The sequence below is a fragment of the Hippopotamus amphibius genome, chromosome 5 (genome assembly GCF_030028045.1).
Source record: "Hippopotamus amphibius kiboko isolate mHipAmp2 chromosome 5, mHipAmp2.hap2, whole genome shotgun sequence".
Taxonomy (NCBI): domain Eukaryota; kingdom Metazoa; phylum Chordata; class Mammalia; order Artiodactyla; family Hippopotamidae; genus Hippopotamus; species Hippopotamus amphibius.
The window spans coordinates 24100227-24119972 of record NC_080190.1 but is presented as its reverse complement, the minus strand read 5'-3'; the positions used below and the strand labels follow the sequence as shown (position 1 = coordinate 24119972).

Below are 19746 nucleotides of genomic sequence, written 5' to 3'. Positions count from 1 at the left end.
AGAGAGAGGAGAAGAAGGGGGGAGGGGAGTGTTTTTTCCATTAAAATAGAGCACCTGTACACTGCCCCTCCAAGCATGTTCTCAAGGTACTGTCCACATGCACAGGCTTAAAGCTAAAAACCCTTGTTGTCTGTGTCTGAAGAATTAAAAAGTCCCGATGCAGTGAGTGTTTGTTTGTTTGTTTGTTTGTTTAGATTTTGATTGTTTTTATTTTATTTGTTTGTTTGTTTTTGTTTTTACTGGCGTCCTCCAGTCAAACATTTACATAGGTAGGGATTTCTTTTGTGCTTTGATTCTCAGCAACTATGGAAATACTTCCTGGCAAAATAGGAAACAGAACAACAAAGGAAAGAAAAAAACACAAAGTTAGTGGTCATGGAGAAGGATGCACTTGACAAGAGCGAAATTCTTTCCTGATCAGCAGGTCGCCTGTAGCCTTTGGGGGTTTTCCTTAAATGGCAAATTGAGCCCCAGCAGATCCCCGCTTTGGCGTTGAAGGTGGAGTGGCGTGTCTTGCTCTTTGCAATCGGAGAGATGAGTCACCAGGTTGAGTAGAAGGGGAGGGAGGGGAGGGTAAAGCTACTCTCCTAAGAGAAAATGTGTAACACTTACTCATTTAATGACACTGGCAATGGAAAGGTGTCAGAGACGTTGCAACGTGCTGAGAGCTGTTCCTGGCGAAGGAGGGATTGCTACTTTAATAAAGCAAACAGCGGCTGTGCTTCATACCCCGTGGAAATGGGATTGAAAACCAAATGACCCACAAAAATGCACTTAGAAGCTTTAGAAGTAAATAGACAGGGTGAACGCTTCTCTGGACTTGAAGACAGAAAATTCTTTTTCTTTCTAAGCCAAAGCAATTATGCATTTATCACCCTGTCTCTCCAAATAAAAGGAAGCACACTGTGAAAACTGGACACCAGATGCGGGGCCGTTGTTATTATTACCTCCGATATGAGCCAGGCAGTGCATTTAAATCTCCCCTTAATACAGCCACAGAACTTTCATTGAAGAAGAGGATTCTGTTTCCTTTTAGGTACTCATTTCCCGCCCCCGCCCCGGGTACCACAGTAACAGTCATAGGACCTTCTAGGTGGTCTGGCATTATCACATCAGAGTGAAGCATGAATGCTTATAATAATTTATCCATCAGAGTCAGCAATGCAGGGTCTAGATGGGAACATCTACAGCTTCAACTCCTAAGGCCACCGACAGGAGGAAACAAGGAGCGAAATGGATCACAATGGTGGCTCCACAGGTTTATCTAACTTCCTGGGAAATTCCCTCCGCAATAAATAGCAGAACTTAGCAATGACCTTGAGAATCTCTATACCTAGCTGTTGGATTCCCATGCTTCCTCCCCAGACAGTGAGCCCTACTGAATTATGCTGAAACCACTTTAAGACTTCCGGTGGGGCGCACGTGAAAAGGAGGAAGAAATCTGCCAATCTGCTCTGTCCCAGTCTAGCCCTCTCTCTCAGGAAGCCCTACTCCTGAGATGTTCTGCCAACTTTACGGCTCAAAATTCTCAGGTTCCATGTTTCCTGGGGGACAGTTTTAGATTACTGCTAGATTTAAAAAAAAAAAAAAAAAATTCCAGGGCGCTCAGTCTGTCTCTCTTCTATGAGTGTTCTGGAGCAGTCTGCCCTCCGTAGAGCCGTCTGCAGGTGAGCTGCCACAGCTTGCTCTGATCATTACACACCCTGTCCCTCAAACCCTGCCCAGCCCTCCAGACCAGCAGATCCAGCCGCTGAGGCCTGCCCTTCTTGTATATCGCTAGAGCAAACGCTTTGCTCTTTGCCCATGAACACTTGAAGCCCAAAGTTTCAGCAAGGGTTTTTGCAAAAACAGGAATAAACTCATAAAAGAAAAAAAAAATAGATAGGAGCAAGAAGGCTTTTTTCCCCCTTTCTAATGGAAGGAAGCAGGGAAAGAGGCATCTTAGCTGTTTCTCTCAGGGATGTTAGAGCAGAGAAAGTGGTTATGTCAAGCCAGAAAGGGGTTAGAGAGTCAGCCATTGACTACTCAGGCTGAACAGCTGAGAGCTACCGGGAATCATTTACCTATGAGTTGGGACTCCACCTTCTCATCTATCAGCTGGCCAGGCCGCCTGAGTTCAGTCTGAGTGATATGGGGCCTGCTTTCAGGGTGACTGACTCGACTGACCATCTCTCGTTCTTTCTCATTCTGCATCTGGGCATAAACATTAATCCCCGGAATTTTCCTAAAACATTAACAGAAACCATCATTGCTGTGCATGGGACACGTACATTGCTGCCACAAATGCTTCTGAACCTGTCACGGAGAAGGGGGAGGGAGGGAGACGTGGACAGAGGGACACGCACCTTTTGAACTTGTAGATGACGAACACCGCCAGCCCCACAAACACCACGGACAGCAGCATCAGCATGGCGGAGCCACTGTGGGTTGGAGTGAGGTCCACCAGCGGGGCTGGGGGGGAAAGCAAGGCATGGTCGTGAGCAGGCGGGTGGGCGGGTGTGACACTGGGACAGACTTGCACTGTTCACACAGAGGCACGGTGAGTCCCGGAAAATGGTGTGGGATGTACACACAAGGTGCATGCCACACGGCTTGACATGAGGATGCATTTGAGCCCCCAGAATGCTCCAGCTGGCTTGTTCAAGAAGCGCAGTGGAACGATTTACAGCACAGACTCTGGAGCCAGACTGCTTGGATTCAAGGCCTGCTCTATCATGTGCTGGCTGTGAGCTCCTGTGCAAGTCACTTCACCTTCATGTGCCTGATGGGGTGAGATGAGAATAAAAGTACATATCTCATTGGGGGTTTGTGAAGATCAAATGAATTGACGTATGTAAAGCACAGATAACAGTGCTAGGCACATAGTAAGCCCTTTATGTAAGTCTTAGCTTTTATTGCTACTGCTATTATTATTTTGAATCAATATTTATAATAATATAATTATTAAATCTCCCTATACACTGAATGCAAGCTTTTCCCACCGAGCAATGCAGAAAACCAGAAACACCACCAACAGGAATATTTTAATGAATTATCCAATCCCTCTCACTCTTATCCCAGCAGTTATCAAATGAGAGAAAGAGCTTGTTGCTTATATTTTTGCACATAGGAAACTGATGGCTAAGTGAATATTTTACAAGGGCAGCTGCTCTGATGCTGGAGGAGGGCTGTGCCATCAGGGTCATCTCCATAACTTGCCAGAGTCCTGATAACTCGTACCAGGAGGCACCAGCCTCTCAGAGGCAGTGAGCTCTCCTCTTGGACCAGACAGATGCCTTTGCATCCATAAAAGATTCTCCCTCTCTGACGTCGCTCCTAGAGTGTAGCTCTGGGGAGCATCTCTCTGCCTCCAAACCCTCCTCCTCTACCTCAGGGTCAAGCCTGTTCTACTTTAATGACTTTGCAATTAATTTTCACCCTCTTGAAAACTGACATTGTGCAAACACAGCATAGCTCCAGCATAAAAGGCAAGCCATATGTACCCCTTAGAAGTCCAGATGCTGACCTTTACCTTCCATCAGTTTAAGCAAAGCCTGATACCCAGAAATGCAGGTGACCTTTAAGCACCATTTTCTGTGGTTTTTCTCTAAGAGCCAAGAGTGCAATGTTCTGGTCACCCAGATACAAGAATTCAAGAATAGGTGACTGTAATGTTGATGGTTTCAGACCAGACCTGAGGCTGCTTTTGCTATGTCTGGTTATTGAAAAATTACATCCTAGGCAAACAGTAACCATGACTGGAAAGCCTATTCCAGATACCACTTTGGGTGAAAAACACAAGTCAAGCCCTCTTCCTCAGAAAACAGGCTTAGTTGTGTTAGTGGAATCAGCCTTCAGGAAGCACTAAAATGAAGCAACCTCTGTGATTCGCTCTCCTCTGTAAACCAAGCAGTGCTTAAAGTGTGAGTTGAGAGGAGACAGGAGTGGTTCACGGAATGGAACACCCAAGGCAAATGTGCTTCCAGCTCAAAACTGAAAAATAAAGGTCTCTGTCATTTACTTAGGTAAACACAGTGCAAAGGAGTCCAGAAATGCTTCAGAACTCACACCACGATTTGTAGGAGGTCGGGGGGGAGGAACACCTTCCATTTGTCATAGACATTATTGCAATTGACTTTGGCCAATGGAAGGCAGGGTAGTGAGCTCCACTGAACAGACAGGAACAGTGAGGGCCTCACTGGTTAATGACATTTTAAAGGACTCAGAACCAGTAAAAGGAAGAACACTTAAACCAAGTCATCCCTCTCTCTCCTTATCCCCCCCCCCCCAATTTTCTATATACCTTCAATCCTAGGCTAATTTCAGCAGGAGATATCTGAAATGTAAAAAGCTATTTCTGAGACTGGGGATGAAGGCTAAATGTAGACCACAAGAAGCAAATTAACAAGTGATGAAGTCAGAATATTATTAAATTTTCAAAGGACCAATTAGAATCCTAGGTCATCCAGTCTTAAACACTGATGATGTGTATATGCACCTATATATGCATATTGTGTGTATTTATGGGTGGTAGGTGTACGTAGAGAAATGAAGCCTCATTGCAGCCACCACCCTTCAACAACCATCAACCCATAGACAATGTTATTTCATTTCTACCCCTGTCCAGTGCCCACAACCCCAACATTGGATTACGTTGAAGCAAATCTCAGCTATCGTATAATTTCACCTGTAACTCTAAAAGATAAGGTCTCTCTCACTCTCTTTCTCTGGACATGATCACAATACCATCATCACACTTATGGAAATAATACTGAAAGCTATTTTAAAGGTAATCTTCTAATGCAACCCCCTAATTTGACAGGGAACAAAGGGAGGCTCAGGGACGAGCCATAGATTGTAAGGATGGTTAGAGGCAGGTTAGCTTGATTAGCTGAGCTTCTGATTCCCAGATGAATGCTCTTTCAGAATATGCAGAGTCTCAGTGTTACAGAGCAGCCAGGAAAAATACTGAGGCTGCTTGAAAGGATTGGCATTTGAAATAAACGGAAAACTAAAGAGAGGAAATTGCTCTAGCCAGGCTCTCACTGACACAAAGCAAACACACAAATGGACTCTATTTCCCTTCTCTTACCTTCCTCCTCCTCTCTCTTCCATCACAAGCTGAAATCTTTCGATTCTAAATCATTCCCACTCACATCATCATTCATGAACAGGTGGCATTAACAGTGTTAAGTAATTAGCATATTATTTTGGGAAAATGAGCTCCTGTATCCAGAGTTCTAAAATGTGTGCTCTCTACTCCGCCCTGCCACCCCATCTCTGCATCACTTAGTCACTGCTCAGCGGCAAGAAGCAGGCAAGCAGGCAGCGGCAGTGAGAGGTTGAGTACGACTGCCCTCTGTGTTCTGCGGGTGGCTTCTGCTTGCTGCTCTGTGCCTGAATATAAACGGGACTATTATTGCTCCACACAACCTCAGAAGCATGTCTTAGTTTGCCCAACACTACTAGGTGGGTTTGTGTGTGTGTTGCTGAGGAATGAACACTTGTGATAAATGGGTTTTAGCTTTCTGTGTGCAATAAGCATAAATTAATCCTTCTCTAATTATATCCTAAATAAGGTAGAAAGGGCAAGTGCTGAGCGGTTCATTTGCCATTGTTCACACATATAGTAAAGCATGGACACAGCAGTACAGCATGTGACTTGACAATTCTGAGTCTGGTGCTGGCACGCATCGTTTCTACAATCCTGCAGAAATGCACTGAATTATTATATTCTATTCGCGAGGACCTGGATTGATTATAATAGAGATGCTTAAGAAGGAATAACAAGTGTTATGAAAAGTGATTGATACACAGTAAGTGCTAAATAAAAGGTCACAGCTTGCATGTACGAGAGAAGAGTGAACTCAAAACCCCATGTTTGGGGTGAAGTAACTGGTATGGTCCCTTTTTGAAATCAGATTCTTACTTGGCTGCTTGCTGACAAGCTAAATGACTTAAACTGAACCTGTTTCCTCATCTGCAAAATGGAGATAAAACTAGTGTCTGTCTTAGAAAGTTGTTAGAATAAAATAAGATGGAATTTATAAAGCACTGACTTGGTGTCTGGAACACGGTACAAGCCCAATAGTTTTAAAACTATCATATCATTGCTATGATATCTCTGAAAGTGTATTCTACAGAGAACAAGCCTTGAAAGGTGACTAGAGTTCATGGTCAGATAATTTTAGGAAATGGTCTATATGGCATTCCCCATCTTGGAGATTCAGTATATGAAAATTAACAGTGGTCCTTCAGGAGAGAAACTCACATGACTTCACCATAGAGTTTCACAAAGTCACCAGAGCACAGACCCTTTACAGACTTGGTCCCACACAACAAGCTTTAGGGAATGCCTTGACTTTCCTTTGGGAAACTGTATCTCCTGCAACCTAACTACTGCTTATTTCCAACCTGATGCATGTTTGTACCTTGTTTCTGAACTGTTCATCTGATCACACTTTCCTGACCATTCTCTGCCCAAGAGATTCTAGGTATATCCTCAGGCCAGTTATCCATTAGTCATTTCATGCCTTTTTATGGGCCCAGGAAATGTTAGAAAACAATGGTGAAGAAAGAATCTTTAGAAGCTAAAGAGCAACTTCATTGCTGGTCCCTGGTATATTTATGAAAGTATCACATTCATTTAGTCACACTGGGGAGAGGGTTATGTTTAATATCTTGGCACCTGTTATTAGTTATCATAATACCATAACAGCTTAATAACTATCAAAAACCACTGGGTCCACATGTCTGTGAAACAGCCTAATTATCTGTAGAGGAAAAAAAATGATTTGGGGGGGGGAAAACAGAAGGAAGGAAAAATATTACTATAGCATGACTTTACTCACAAAACACTTGTAAATGATAACTGTGTAGATAATAAGGCAACCAGAGACTAAAGAGACAGATAAATTTATTGGCTGCGGAAGAATTCCACTAGTACTAATTTCATCCCTAAATGGAAAATGTTATTGCAACAATTTATTTCACTTTACAGTTCTGAGCTCCACAACTCCACAATTTGGCATCTGCATCTATAACGATGTGGCTTAGATTCTACTGTTTTCTAAAGCTTCTGGACTCATGCTAATTCTGCTTTCAAGTGGAAAGGGTCTTTCTCAGTGTCAGGCAGAATTCATGATGTATCTTGACCTAGGCTGAAATTCTGAGTACCTTATCCCCTCCCACATTGACTATATCCAGAGGTAGCAACTGAAGCTGGGAAATATTAATTCTCTAATATCTCTGTGATAATATCTTTTTATTACATCTGAAAAAGAAATTGAACCAGCAACCATGGAGGCCAAGATAACACATGATAACAGTTTATTAAAAACCCACACATACCCTTGACAAAGGACAGTTTTCCTAAACATAATACCTTAAACAAGGCAACTGCTAGACAAATAGGGGGTGTTGTGAGCAGTTACTGCGTATTAAATTTTAAAAATTCAACATGAGATTTGAGGCTCTTCCTTTGAGAAGTATTAACCTTTCACATATTTTATCACCAGCATCAAAAACTCCAGAAGAGCAGTAACCCCCACTGGAAAGCTAAGAGTAGAAGAGCACCCCAATTCTCTAATATATGCAGAAATAACAGTGAGATGTGGAGGTATCATTTTCTGCTCACACTAGCACATTACTAACGTTGAGATAATATCAGTGGTTTAACTTTCATAAAACTCATGGCTATTCAACTACACCTGCCACTAACATTCTGGTTCACACTTTAATCATTTTTCAACTGCTTCACGGCCACAGCTCTTGGCTGGCCTTTGCCATTCGTCTAGATTATGGACAGAGTATAACCCACATTCAGAGACATGCTTCAGTTTTTCCCCTGTTCCCACTGTCATCTACCCAATCTGCCAATTAAGTTGGCTCCAAATATGCCAAGGAATTAGATTTTAATGTTTATTGCTAATTTCCTCCTACACTTAATATCAAGGGCTCTTCTTTTTTAATGCATGCCTCTGTTTTAGTGGATGTCCTGAGGTGTAAATCAGCTTTATCACTGGAGATAGCTGAGCACCTTTCCTTGTTTTGCAGATGGCTTTCTGTCTGTGTAATGCTCTGTACCAGCAGTGGCTGAGACTGCTGAAAGGCCTGGTTGCATAAGCGTCACTTGGGGAACTTGTTACAAATGCAGATTCCCAGATATCACTCCCTGGGATTCTGATTCCGGGGATGTGCAGTGAGGCTGGAAGAATCTCTACTTTTATGAAGCTCCCTCGGTAATTGAGAAGTACAGTCAAATTTAAGAATGCCTGCTTTATAGCAGGGATTGCCTATCGTGGGTTATAAAGAGATTTTCCAACCACAGAACAGGCTGACATTTATCCCAAATGTTCTGAGGGAACCAGTCAGCACCAGCTCTTCCAGTCCCTCTGTGTAGAAGTCTCACCACTCAAGGGTAAGTTTATTTATCCAATAAATAACTGCTGTGAAGTGCAAAGATTCTCTAAGTGCTACTGTTGGTCATTTAGGGCGAATCCATCTAGTTAGGTTCTGTGTCCTCAAATAAGATGTAGGGCTACTCTTTGCTTGCCCGGTCCTTCACTTCTACTCTTACTGCCCTCATCTATTCTACCAAAGAAGAATCGACACATTTTTTAAGCTGTTTCTTCCTCACCTCCCCCTGCCCCCTGTCCCCAACCCCACTCCAAAATATAATTACTGAATTTACTCATGACCATGGGGGCTCATAGGAACAAAGATACAGAGTTTGATGTGGCTTGAAAGATTTGTATCAGCAATTAGGTCTTTAATTTATTACCTGTTAGCAGATTCCCTTCACCTGACAATCTACTAAAAGGTGATAAAGTCACAGTTTAAAGCACAGTCTGGTCCTAGTCTCCTCACCTGAGTGTCAACCCCCTATTCCCAGCTCCCTATTGAGGCTTTTCACTTGTATGTTTTATGACACCCAACCCAACATGGCTGTGAAACTTATCTTCTTTGGCAACTACAAAACAGACTCCTACTCCTGGGTTTCTAATTCTATCAAATAAATTACCATCTCTTGCTACTTGGGTTGAAAAATTCTTATAAAATGGGTAAATACTTTGTGAAAGGAGAAAGGATTCTTGAGTGTTGTCCAAACCTATTGTCTTAAAATTTTTCATCTGCCTCTTCTTTCCTTTTCCATGCGTATCATACTTTGCAACCTTAAGCATGCATGAATGAGCGTTTTCTCACATCATGCAGGGATGATAAACAACAAAGTGCATGATACAAATGACATATCAAACAAGGGCATATTGGGTTTCTCTGAATTTTTCCCCTCTCTCTTTCCTCTTCAGTTAATATAGTTCACCTTTGGGTGAACTCCTATTCAAACCGAAGGCTCATTTTTATTGAACTTTCTGCATGGAATGTTTTTCATCCTCTTCATTTAGAATTAGGGCCACTAGTACTTGGCCCTCAGGTCTAGCCAGTGTGCCCTGAGTGAGGGTCCTAGTTCACTCTATATCCCCATAGCTTGAAAGGAATCATTGCAAAGTGAGACACAGAGTCATGTGAGAAGATGATAAATCTGAAATGGACCATGCCCTTAAATAAATTCCAAGTTACAAGGGGCAATGAGGAAACTACTGGCATTTTAGGTTTTTTTTTTAAATGGCTCTGGTTTGTTCTGCTGTGTAAGTACCTACAGAGATCAAATGCTCTGTAACAGATTCTGAATCTTCCTGTGAGCCTTGCTGAAAAAACCCATCCCTATATCACATATCCCTATATCATAGCTCCTAAAATATAGGAGAAAATAAATAAATAAGTAAATAAATAAAAATGAATAAATAAAAGGAGGCCAGGGTAAAAGCATGGATAAAAGAGAACTCAAGGGCGCTGTCACAAAAGATGTGAAGAAGGTCTGTTTATTGGATAAGCATAGTGTAATCGAAGATGTGAGACCCTGAGATCTGTCATGAAGTGAGGCTGCTCTGGAAACAATATCAGAGATCAGAGCAGTAAAATAAGGGCCAACAAGTAAAACTTGCTTCCGTCTCTTTCAGAAACATCCCTCTTATCAGTCCCTCTCCTGCTGTTTTTGGAACCTCTTGTTCTGGAACACAGAGTTCTAATTTTCCTTCCACCCTTCCCTTTCCCACAATGTGTATATCAACAACTATCCTACATCTTAAAAGGATACCTGACATAAGGAAAGCAGAGAGATGGGTTTTCCCTGGATCCTTACTGGATAAACGAATGCAAGGCTCCGCTCACCTGTTATTTGGTAAGAAGTACCATGACAGGGAGACGGGTTCGCAGTTAAACACAGTGACTCCAATGGTTAACCAGGGGGATGGAATTTTTGACATATCTCTACAGGTTATAAATTACTTATATATCTAATTAGTTATAAAAGCAATATTTATTGAGCATATGACATGGGCATGCTCTCTGCTAGGTACAATGATGGAGACACTACAAAGAGATGGTGAACTTTATCCTCAGGAAATTAAATAGGAGAGATGAGTGAGTTCTGACAAGGGACTGATGGAATCCAGGTAAAGGTCTCCAGAGAGATGCATGCAAATGCTGGCATTGAGCTGAGCCTCAAAACACAGAGACATAAGAGATACAGAAAAGTAGAGAAGGGGGAGAAATATTCCAGTTGGGAACACCACAAGCAGAGGTACACTTCAGTCAAGATACCAGCACTTCCAGTCCAGCCCCCAGCTTGATTAAGCCCTACTCCCTTTGTCTGCTAAACATGATACCAGCTGCCACGAGGTCCTAAAAGCCAAAGAGAGCCACTCAGGACATGGCCCTCCCTCACACTTCTGGATGACAGCTCCTTGTGCTCTCCTTATTCTCATACAGTCTAAAATCTTTCCTTTCTAAAAGAGTGTTTCAGAAACATAGCTGTCAGGAGTGACTAGGCCCTCAAGAGGAATTGCACAGAAATTGAGAAGCAAAGGTACAGCTAAAAACGAAACAAGGACTGCATTCAAAGTTTAGCTCCACTTAGGCACCAAAGTTAATGAATTCCCAAATAGAACATGTGGGAGAAACAAACGAAATCCAGTCTCTAATGACATCCAGGTATCCAGAAATGCTTACCTTGTGTTCCCATAAAAGCAAACAGGGAACTGAGTTTGAAAAACAAAACAAGGCTAGTAAATTCCTGAAAGGAGACAGTTCTTTTCCCTTGGAGACGAACCAAATTATGCATTGTCTCTCCCACCAGCAACATACTCCGGCTCAGATATTTTTAAAAGAAGGCTGCTGAGCATCTGCTAAGCAATTAATGGAATGCGGCAGCATGCTGGAATGGTCCCTGGGAAGATATTAGCAATCCTGCTTATGAGACATGAAATGCTGCAAGCAGTGGTCCCTTTTTCCTCTTTTAAATTGTATTTTATTTTTAATTTCTCCTGCCTGCAGAGGGGATGAGAGGAAGGGAAAGGGAGTTGAGGTGGAAGTTCTGCATCAAATTCTGTTCTTCACTGTGTCTTCTTTCCCCCCGGTCTCTTCCTCCTTCCCTTCCTAGCCATCCCGATATGAATGTGTTAATTTCAACTTAATCAAAGAAATGGCAGCAATTGTCTCAATCCAGCTGATCCCCTACCCAACGTGCCAAGTTTTCTATGTGTGAAAGGAGAATTCCCTCCACTGTGTTGGTACCATAGTCTACTACGCTGTTCTAATCATTTAAAAAAAAATTGGGTAGTTAGAGCTAACTTAGGAACAATCGCCAATGGGAAACTGATCCCTCCTATATCCTACTTCCTCATCACAATCATTGAAGAGGGCCAGCCTTAACACAAGCCTTGCCTTTTGCATATGGAAGTCTGGCTGAGAGTGACTTTGCACCCGTAGATCCTGCCAGTCCTACCACGAACATGGCTAAAATCAATATAGGGAAAGTTTCCCAGACTCAGCTATTGTGTCAGCCCTTGGCATTCTCTTCTTTTACTCTTCAAACTGGAGCTGATTATCCACATATAAGTCTACATTTACCCCAGTCACTGAGCCAGTCATCCTAGGAAGCTCAATAACGCCAGGTGATCACATTTAGAATTACACTGCCAAAAGATGTAGGATACATACTCTCAGATCTAGCAGGGAAGAACCCAGGACAGCCCCAGTGGTTTGAAGCCAAAGAATTCTCTCACTCTCTCCAGACTGGCCCAGTCTAAGTCTGGGCTTCTGCCTCAAACTGCATTTTTCTTTTGTTCCCTTGGTAACCCTGCATAGTACATATCTACGCTGCAGAGGTCTCTCCTTCAAATCTCCGTGTGCTCACCTGAGCTCCCAGTAACATATTCTCTTTCGCCAGCCCTTCTTCCCAGAGATGTGAGTATTGCTCCCCAAATTTCCAGCTATGCAATGCAGTATGAACATTAATTGCATACATTTTCCAGATCTTCCCAACTTTGTATTTGTCCTTGCCGTTTGGAACTCACACTGGCGGGATTGATTTTTGTGGGTATCAGGAATGGCCTTTCTCTCCCACATGGAACCATGGATCCACGGATACCTTGCTATACAAGTCTCCCTGGCCAGGCCACTGGCCGAAGCAGTTTCAGCTCATTTGTCCCTTTTCTGATCCCTATTTTTCAGCTGGATCGCAGCTCTAAACCAGATGTCATCACAGGAAGGCATCCTTAAGTACCACTTAAAATAAGATTCAAATTCAGGAAACTAGTCTGAACCACCTTTGGAGTATGATATGACAGCCAGTTAAATAAAAACCAGGCACATAAAATAACTGTTGGAAGACAGGTATGGGGAAAATGATATGAAATGCAAGTTGCCTCCAGAATTTGAGAGTGGGGTTAGTTCTTTGGCTATCTTGATCTACGATGCTCCTCTTTCTAACAGAAGTCCCTGGGGAGTAGTTTCTAATAAATCAGGCTACTTTACAGCAAAATATGCTGCCTGAGGATAGCATTCCTTTAGAAGCTGAGTATGTTGTAAAGAGATGAACTAGCTGGCCACATTCCTTCAAACCAAGAGTTCAGTATGGAGTATCAGGCAGAGTTGTTTTTAACCTCTAAACCCAAAGGAAACAAGTCACTCAAGCTATCTTAGGAGACGATGATGAGTTTCAGAATGCCATCTAACAAGCTGGACTGTCTAATTAGGTGAAATAAATCAGTAAACCTATTTCAATCAATTCCAAGTAGTTACCTTCTATTCACTTGACAACATCTGTCAGGGGCTTGGCCACCAGGATGACTACAAGGGATGTTTTTGGACTTTGTTTTCCAGTTTAACCAGCTGTGTGTAACTGCCATGTGTCCCCACCATTCACCAAAGACCAAAGGTCAAACTTCTTGGTAGGAAACAGCCAATTTTGATCATCAAATTCTCTGAGATAAATTGGTAGCCTTTGTTCAGGTCTTAGGCTTAAGCGCTGCCCTCAGAGGTGCTTCATAGTTTTCTTTTCTCTTACACTTTCTTATTTTCTTCGGGACCTTTTCATCATTCAGAAAGTGGCATTTGTTAATGCGCTTCCTGCCTGGCTTTCCCCAGTGATGGAAGCTTCATGAAGGCAGAGACTCTATCCCATGCTGAGAACACTTCTTGGCTCAGAGTAGCCAGGCACTCAGTAAGTGTCTGTTCAATGGATGAATTAGGAGAATGAGCTGCAGAGTAGCAAATCGGCCCTACTCAATCCCTGCTCTTAAGAGTCACCTTTCTCAAGCAACACTCTGAATCCGTCACACCTCTGCTCCTAGGTCTTCACGGCTTCCCAGAGCCCACCAAAGGAAGTACAAATGGCTCAGCCTGGCATATTTCCACCACTCACCTCCATATCCTATGCTCAGGACACTGACTTTCAAATACCTGTTTTTTTAAAGCAGTGTTTTGTTTTTTTTTTTCAAGATAAACATTTTATGAAACCCTAATAAAGAAAAACGATGAAATCCAAGAAGAAAAGAGGTTAGTGGCCAACCTCCTTGGCCTTCCTCTAGACCTACGCACACCTCCAGGAACCTCCAAGAAACCAGAGGGTGGAGTTGGAAACATCTGATCTTTGTTCACACTTATTCAACATCCCATAGCCCTCAAGGCTTTCATGCTCCTTCCTTGGGGCTGTGGTGCTTGGGATAATCTCTTGAGTTCAGTCCTATTCATCTTTCAAAGTCCTTGCCAAAGACCACCTCCTCCATGAAGCTTTCCTGTGTCATTCTGGCTGGGCACAATTTATCCCTGCCTTAAATTTATAAAATTTTGATTGTTAACAACAAAAAGAATAAAAAGAAAAATAATACCTTAGTATGCACCAGGCACAGGCACTACTCTAAGTGCATTACCTAAATTAACTTAATCCTCACCCAATCCCATCATTATAGGTGCTACAGAGAAGTGAAGTCTACTCTCAAAGTCCATATTAAGCAAGTGATGGAGCAAGACTGAAACCAACAGTCTGGCTGCAAAATTGCAAAGTCCAAGTGCTTAGAAATGTTCTATCATCTCTCTATAGAGGCATTTATGCATTTTACTTGTTCAGAGATCCCACCACTGCCCACTTCCCCCACCCCACAGGACCACCACCGCTGCTACCATCAAGCTTTGAAACATCATAACCAGATTATATGTTTTTTGAGGGCAAAGACCATCTCCCACTGGCCTTTATGCAGCATCAGTGTAGTACTCTGCAAAAACAAGTACTCAATAAATAGTGTTTATTTATTATTAATACAACATAATAATATCTATTTCTACATACTTGGGATAACCTGAATTATTGCTGAGACTTCTATATAGTCTTAGGAAGAAGATTTTCCCCATCATCTTTTACAGGTGAAGAGACAGAAGTTCCATCACATTAATTAATCTGTAAGATCCTGGGTTCAACTCTTGGCTATAATCCTGTATAACTCCTAAGTCCCAGCTCTTTCTATTGCACTACTTTATCCTAAAACTAAAAGCAAGAAAATTCTTTGCAACATGAATGATTTAGAAATAAAGTTTTACAGAAAGACCAGAAATAAAGTTATTTGTAAGGTTAACTTTATTTTCAAGATTTCTGTAAGATGTAGTATGCTATCATTCGAGGGGTCTTCAAGTGAGATTCACTGATGGCTTTTGCAAGGGACTAAGTAGGAAAATCACCTTATTCTGTTGCCTTATGGGTCCCCATTAAGGCAAAAATGCCAATCAAGGGAACCTCCAAAGACTGATGCCCTATTTCTGATTAGCAATGGCACCATTTAGTCTTCTTTTGCCGAAACAACAGATTGGAATCCCTCTCTGCTGGAGCCACCAGCCAGAACCCAGAGACGAGAACACTGACCTGCTGTTAAGTGGGCTGCGTGAACAAGGACCTGGACCCCGGGCTTCAGCTCAAAGTGCACAGAGTTCTGGTTGAGCTTGTGAATCAGTAGTTCTGATATCTGAAAGAAGAAGTGTCAGAGTGAGGGCCACCAAAACTGTTACACCAACTATATACAAACAAATGTGCTGGTGTGCTGAGCAATATTTACTGTATTGGTGAAGGCATCCCAATATTATACCTGTGAATGATATAAACGAGTTTTATATGACTTTGAGTTTTTACTCTAGAATATGCTGATAGAATTATTTTCTAAGCATGACTTGGCTTTACATCCAAATTGTTACAAAATAGGACAAAATATTAGTAAATCAGATCATTTCTACTCATAAAATTATTCTGTTACTAGCTTGGAAAAATCACCCCTGGCTTTTTGAGAGGGCATTTGTTATACACATGGATTTAAATGAAGTAAATATATACAATTTACAAATTCTGGTGAGATTCATATCCACTTATTTTACTCCTTGATAGTGGACTCCACCTTATTCCTTTCTTTGCTTCCCTCTCCTTCCCCAAAACACACCCTGAGGCTTTCCCAGGATGGATATTTCATGGATATTTATTGACGGTAAACATTGTTCTGCTAAAATAGTAAATTACACATTTGAAACAAAATGTAAACCACTACTTAATGCATTGGCTGACTCTTGTTCCATGCTTAGCCTGACACGTGTACTGGGCAGACGGATGGAATTCTGGGCCATGAAATACTTAACTTCAACAAGGGACAAAGGACCTTGTTTTGGGTAGTAACAGTACAAGGTAATGCTTTCTAGACAAGGTAAAACTCTGTTCGTGTGTTTAAAGTAGAAAGCCAGCTCAGTTTGTTCTGTTTCATTCACCCGTTAGAGTAATTTGTGGAAAGCTATCAGACAAAACCACACTCCTATTATCTGGTTTCCTCGCCTCATTTTTAATATTCTAATTATCAGTGTAATATTTCATACGCTATTTTAGTCTAGTTAGATGCGTTCTGAACATTGTTCTGCTAGTTTAATTCTTACATTATTTTTCCTTTTATATTTATTGAGTTTCACTTAGTCCACTGAGTTGCCAAAATGACAGCTTTGGCCCTTTAATCAATTAAGCAGGTCCCGATGGTTTTGCTTTCCAAGCACAGAGTGTCTTGCAGAGGCCCCTGTCCGGTAATGGAACTGAACTGCCCTGCAAATGAACTTCTTTGCTTAATAGGAACTTGGGATGACTGTCAGTGACCTGTGGTTGAGCACCTGGGATCTAGTTCAAGTTCAGCATCTCAAATGTTTCCACTTGGCAAACCATGCAGAAGAACAAGGTTGTGATGTAATAATGTTGAAAACAACTTTATTCTCTCTATATAAGCTACTCTTTCTCCTGGGTACTGAGAAGCTTCCAGAATGCTCCAGGTTTACAGGAAGAGTGGATTTCTAATACAGATTGTGTAGAATGGTTTTCCTTTGTGTCCTGTAAAGTGTTACAATGTACAAGTTCCTATTCTATCTTATTCTTACCATTCAGTCAGTAAGGCCTTTCTAAGAATCTGATAGTGGGATTTTTTAGTAGAGGTTAATCAGAAAGGTTTTGGCTATGAAATAAACATACACACACAGAAATGTGTGTATATGTGTGTGAAATATATACAATTAAGTATGCATGAGATTCATATGCTTATATACATACATATACATATGTGCACATACATACATATTATATTTGCAGAAAAAATATTTTAACTCAAATAAGAAAACCTTATCAGAAGTAATTAAGGAATTGTCCTGTTTTGCAGAGTCCATCAGGTAGCCAAAAGGGGACTATGTATTTGCATGAGAAAGACTGCTTTCTTTCAACCAGCTGAAATGATATGTATTTCTTCTCCCTGAGAATGTTTCTTCCTCAAGAAACAGATATAGATAACTAAACCAGAAAACAGTGTTCATCCAAACAACATACTTCTAATTTCTAATCTCCAGGAGAGTCCCCTGTGAAAATAATTAACTTCCCAAATTTGTTTTGGTTTATAACATTGCTTCATTGGCTTTATCTGTATCATTTACAAAATTAAACAGGCTATGCAAAAATAATCCGGTGGCAGAAAGTGTATTTCATGGATTTCACTTGCATCAAAGGATGTGCAATAAAGAAAACATACTTTGTGGGAAAGAACTTATGCACAGAAACAAAATTTAATAAAATTTACATTGCATACAAGAATAATCTCAATTAGAACCATGTATTTCTCTACTCAAATGAGGATGAAACTGTTGATAGATTTTGACAATATTTCAAATATTTTCCATGCCATCTGCAAAAGTGTTTATCCTGTATTGTTTTCATCAGTTCATGAATTGTTACATACATTTGTACATATATTATCTATGCATTGAACACTTTATATTGGCAAAGTTGCATATATCTAACTATTTTTTTCTAATGCAACATATCTCAGGTGTTAGTGTTGGTATCTCCATTGAAAGGAACATGGAGCTTAAAGGACATTCCTAAGTTTACCCAGTTAATATTTGAAGAACTGAGACTAGAATTCAGCTTTGTTTGACTCCTAATCTTAGGACATTTCCATGAAAAACATTTTCCTTGAGCCAGCTGACTAAGAAAAATGCAAAAGATATTTGGAAGGAAGTCCAGCTGAGCAGATTTAGGAGATAAAAAATTGAAGCATTTCATTAATTATGCGTCTATCTCTCTCATCCAACTGTGAAGCACACAACTTATAACACCAGTCCCATGTCAGCTGACCAACATGAGCTACAGGCAATTCCTAACCTTAGCCTCAGGACTGCCATATTCTGTTCCCCACTGAATATAATTTATAATGTTTGGCAGAGTCTTTGGCTATGAAAGGAGTAGAATAAACTGCAACTATAGAACAGTGTGGTGACAGCCTAAATAGAAAGGACACAAGCTTGCATGATAAAGACTCCAGTGGAATAATGTGTAATTGCTGGGAGATTGGTCTTCCTGAATTAAATTGAATCTATTCACTTTTCTTATTCTGTCCAGTGAAAGTGTGTTGTCTTAGCCAATTTCATTTATCCTGTGTACTGTCATCCCTCTTCTGCTGCTCTCCATTTTCTATTCTCCATTAGTTAAATAATCATGACCAAAGAAACACCGTATTATTATTAGTATCTGCCTATTTGGTGGAATATGCCTATGATTCAAATGCAACCCACACCTCATTTAAACTACCACTTAAAAAGACAGTGGAAATTCAATAAAAATACTTGGAAAGACACCATCAAAAGGATATAGTGGAAGGGACTTGGCAGAGGGAAAACACCAATTCTCCTCCTCATCGTCTTCATGAAGTATGAAATTTAAGTGTGGTAACCAGAAGCGGTTAGGTCAGGGTGAGGTACCAATGTTAAATTTGGGGGACTTGAACACAGGAAGTATACTTCTTGCTTGCACTCCACATCGACTGCAGGCAGGCAATGATGCTGTGCTCATTACAGTCACCCAGGGACACAGGCTGTGCTCATTACAGTCACCCAGGGACACAGCCCCCTCAAAGGGACACAACACCATAGGAGGAAAAAAGAGTTCTCAAGGTCCTGTAACTGGCATTTGAATACTTCAGCTTGGAAATGACTCTTATTACTTTCGCTTCCACCTCATTGGCCAGAATCAGTCTCATGGCTCTGCCTACAGAAGAAACTCATGGGTACAACCCTACCAGTACCCAGAAATGGTGAGCTGGAGATGTTTAGTCAACAGAAGGGATGGTTACCATGCGAAAAACACATTCGATATCTAAGCAATGTTTAATGAAATCAATAGAGGGAAACAGACTCTCAGGTCATCAGAATGGAAGTGTCAAACACTGAAACACAAATTTTAAGGACAACACAACAGTTGGTAATTTATGAAACATGAAACCCAAAGAAGTGGTACAAAGTGAAACTACAGATTCAAAATGGGCTTTGGCAGATTTACCGATGGCAAAGCTACATTGCGCCAAACAACTAATGCTTATCTCTGATGTTGGGAAGAGGGATGGAAACCCTGCTGAACATAAATAGCATTCTGGTGCCATGTTTAGAGGGAGACTTGCCTGGGATGACCTTGGAACCAATTCAGTCAGTCAATCCTGATTCTGTTAAGTTATTAAGGCCCCTTCAAATAGTAGTTGAATGCTATTACTTTTGGAACCAACAGAGGAATATCTTTCTCAATTCATACAGCATGATTTCTGGATTAAAACAAGGAGTAAGCAACAGAGCTTCACATGAATTCTACCTAACGATTCCGTATTAGCTCTAAAGAATCAGCTTGATTAAGGTGTCTAAGAAGCTTTTCCTGGATGACATAATGAAGAAATAATTTGTCCATATTTGTCCACTTCCTTCCCTTGGATTCCCCATCACCAGCTCCAAGCTTCTTTCTCCTTTTGTCATATTCTTTTGGCCCAACTCTTACCTATTCTTTCAATTATAGTTCCTGTTTTAGTGACCTTCCTTGTGAACTCCAAA

The 19746-nt window shown here is 41.2% G+C and overlaps 1 protein-coding gene across 4 annotated transcripts in view; it reads right to left on the bottom strand.

Annotated features, from left to right (window-relative positions):
• Positions 1-19746, bottom strand: part of SORCS1 (sortilin related VPS10 domain containing receptor 1) — a 497412-nt gene that overhangs the window by 2846 nt on the left and 474820 nt on the right. Inside the window, exons 24-27 of one of the 4 annotated variants that reach the window (XM_057735383.1) lie at positions 15236-15335; positions 2346-2451; positions 2064-2224; positions 254-318 (exon numbers count right to left, since the gene is read on the bottom strand). In XM_057735383.1, the coding sequence (XP_057591366.1) occupies positions 254-318; positions 2064-2224; positions 2346-2451; positions 15236-15335 (432 nt within the window). Of the gene's footprint in view, positions 1-253; positions 319-451; positions 588-2063; positions 2225-2345; positions 2452-15235; positions 15336-19746 lie in introns of those variants that run through there. The other 3 variants (XM_057735384.1, XM_057735385.1, XM_057735386.1) reach the window with 3 other exon arrangements.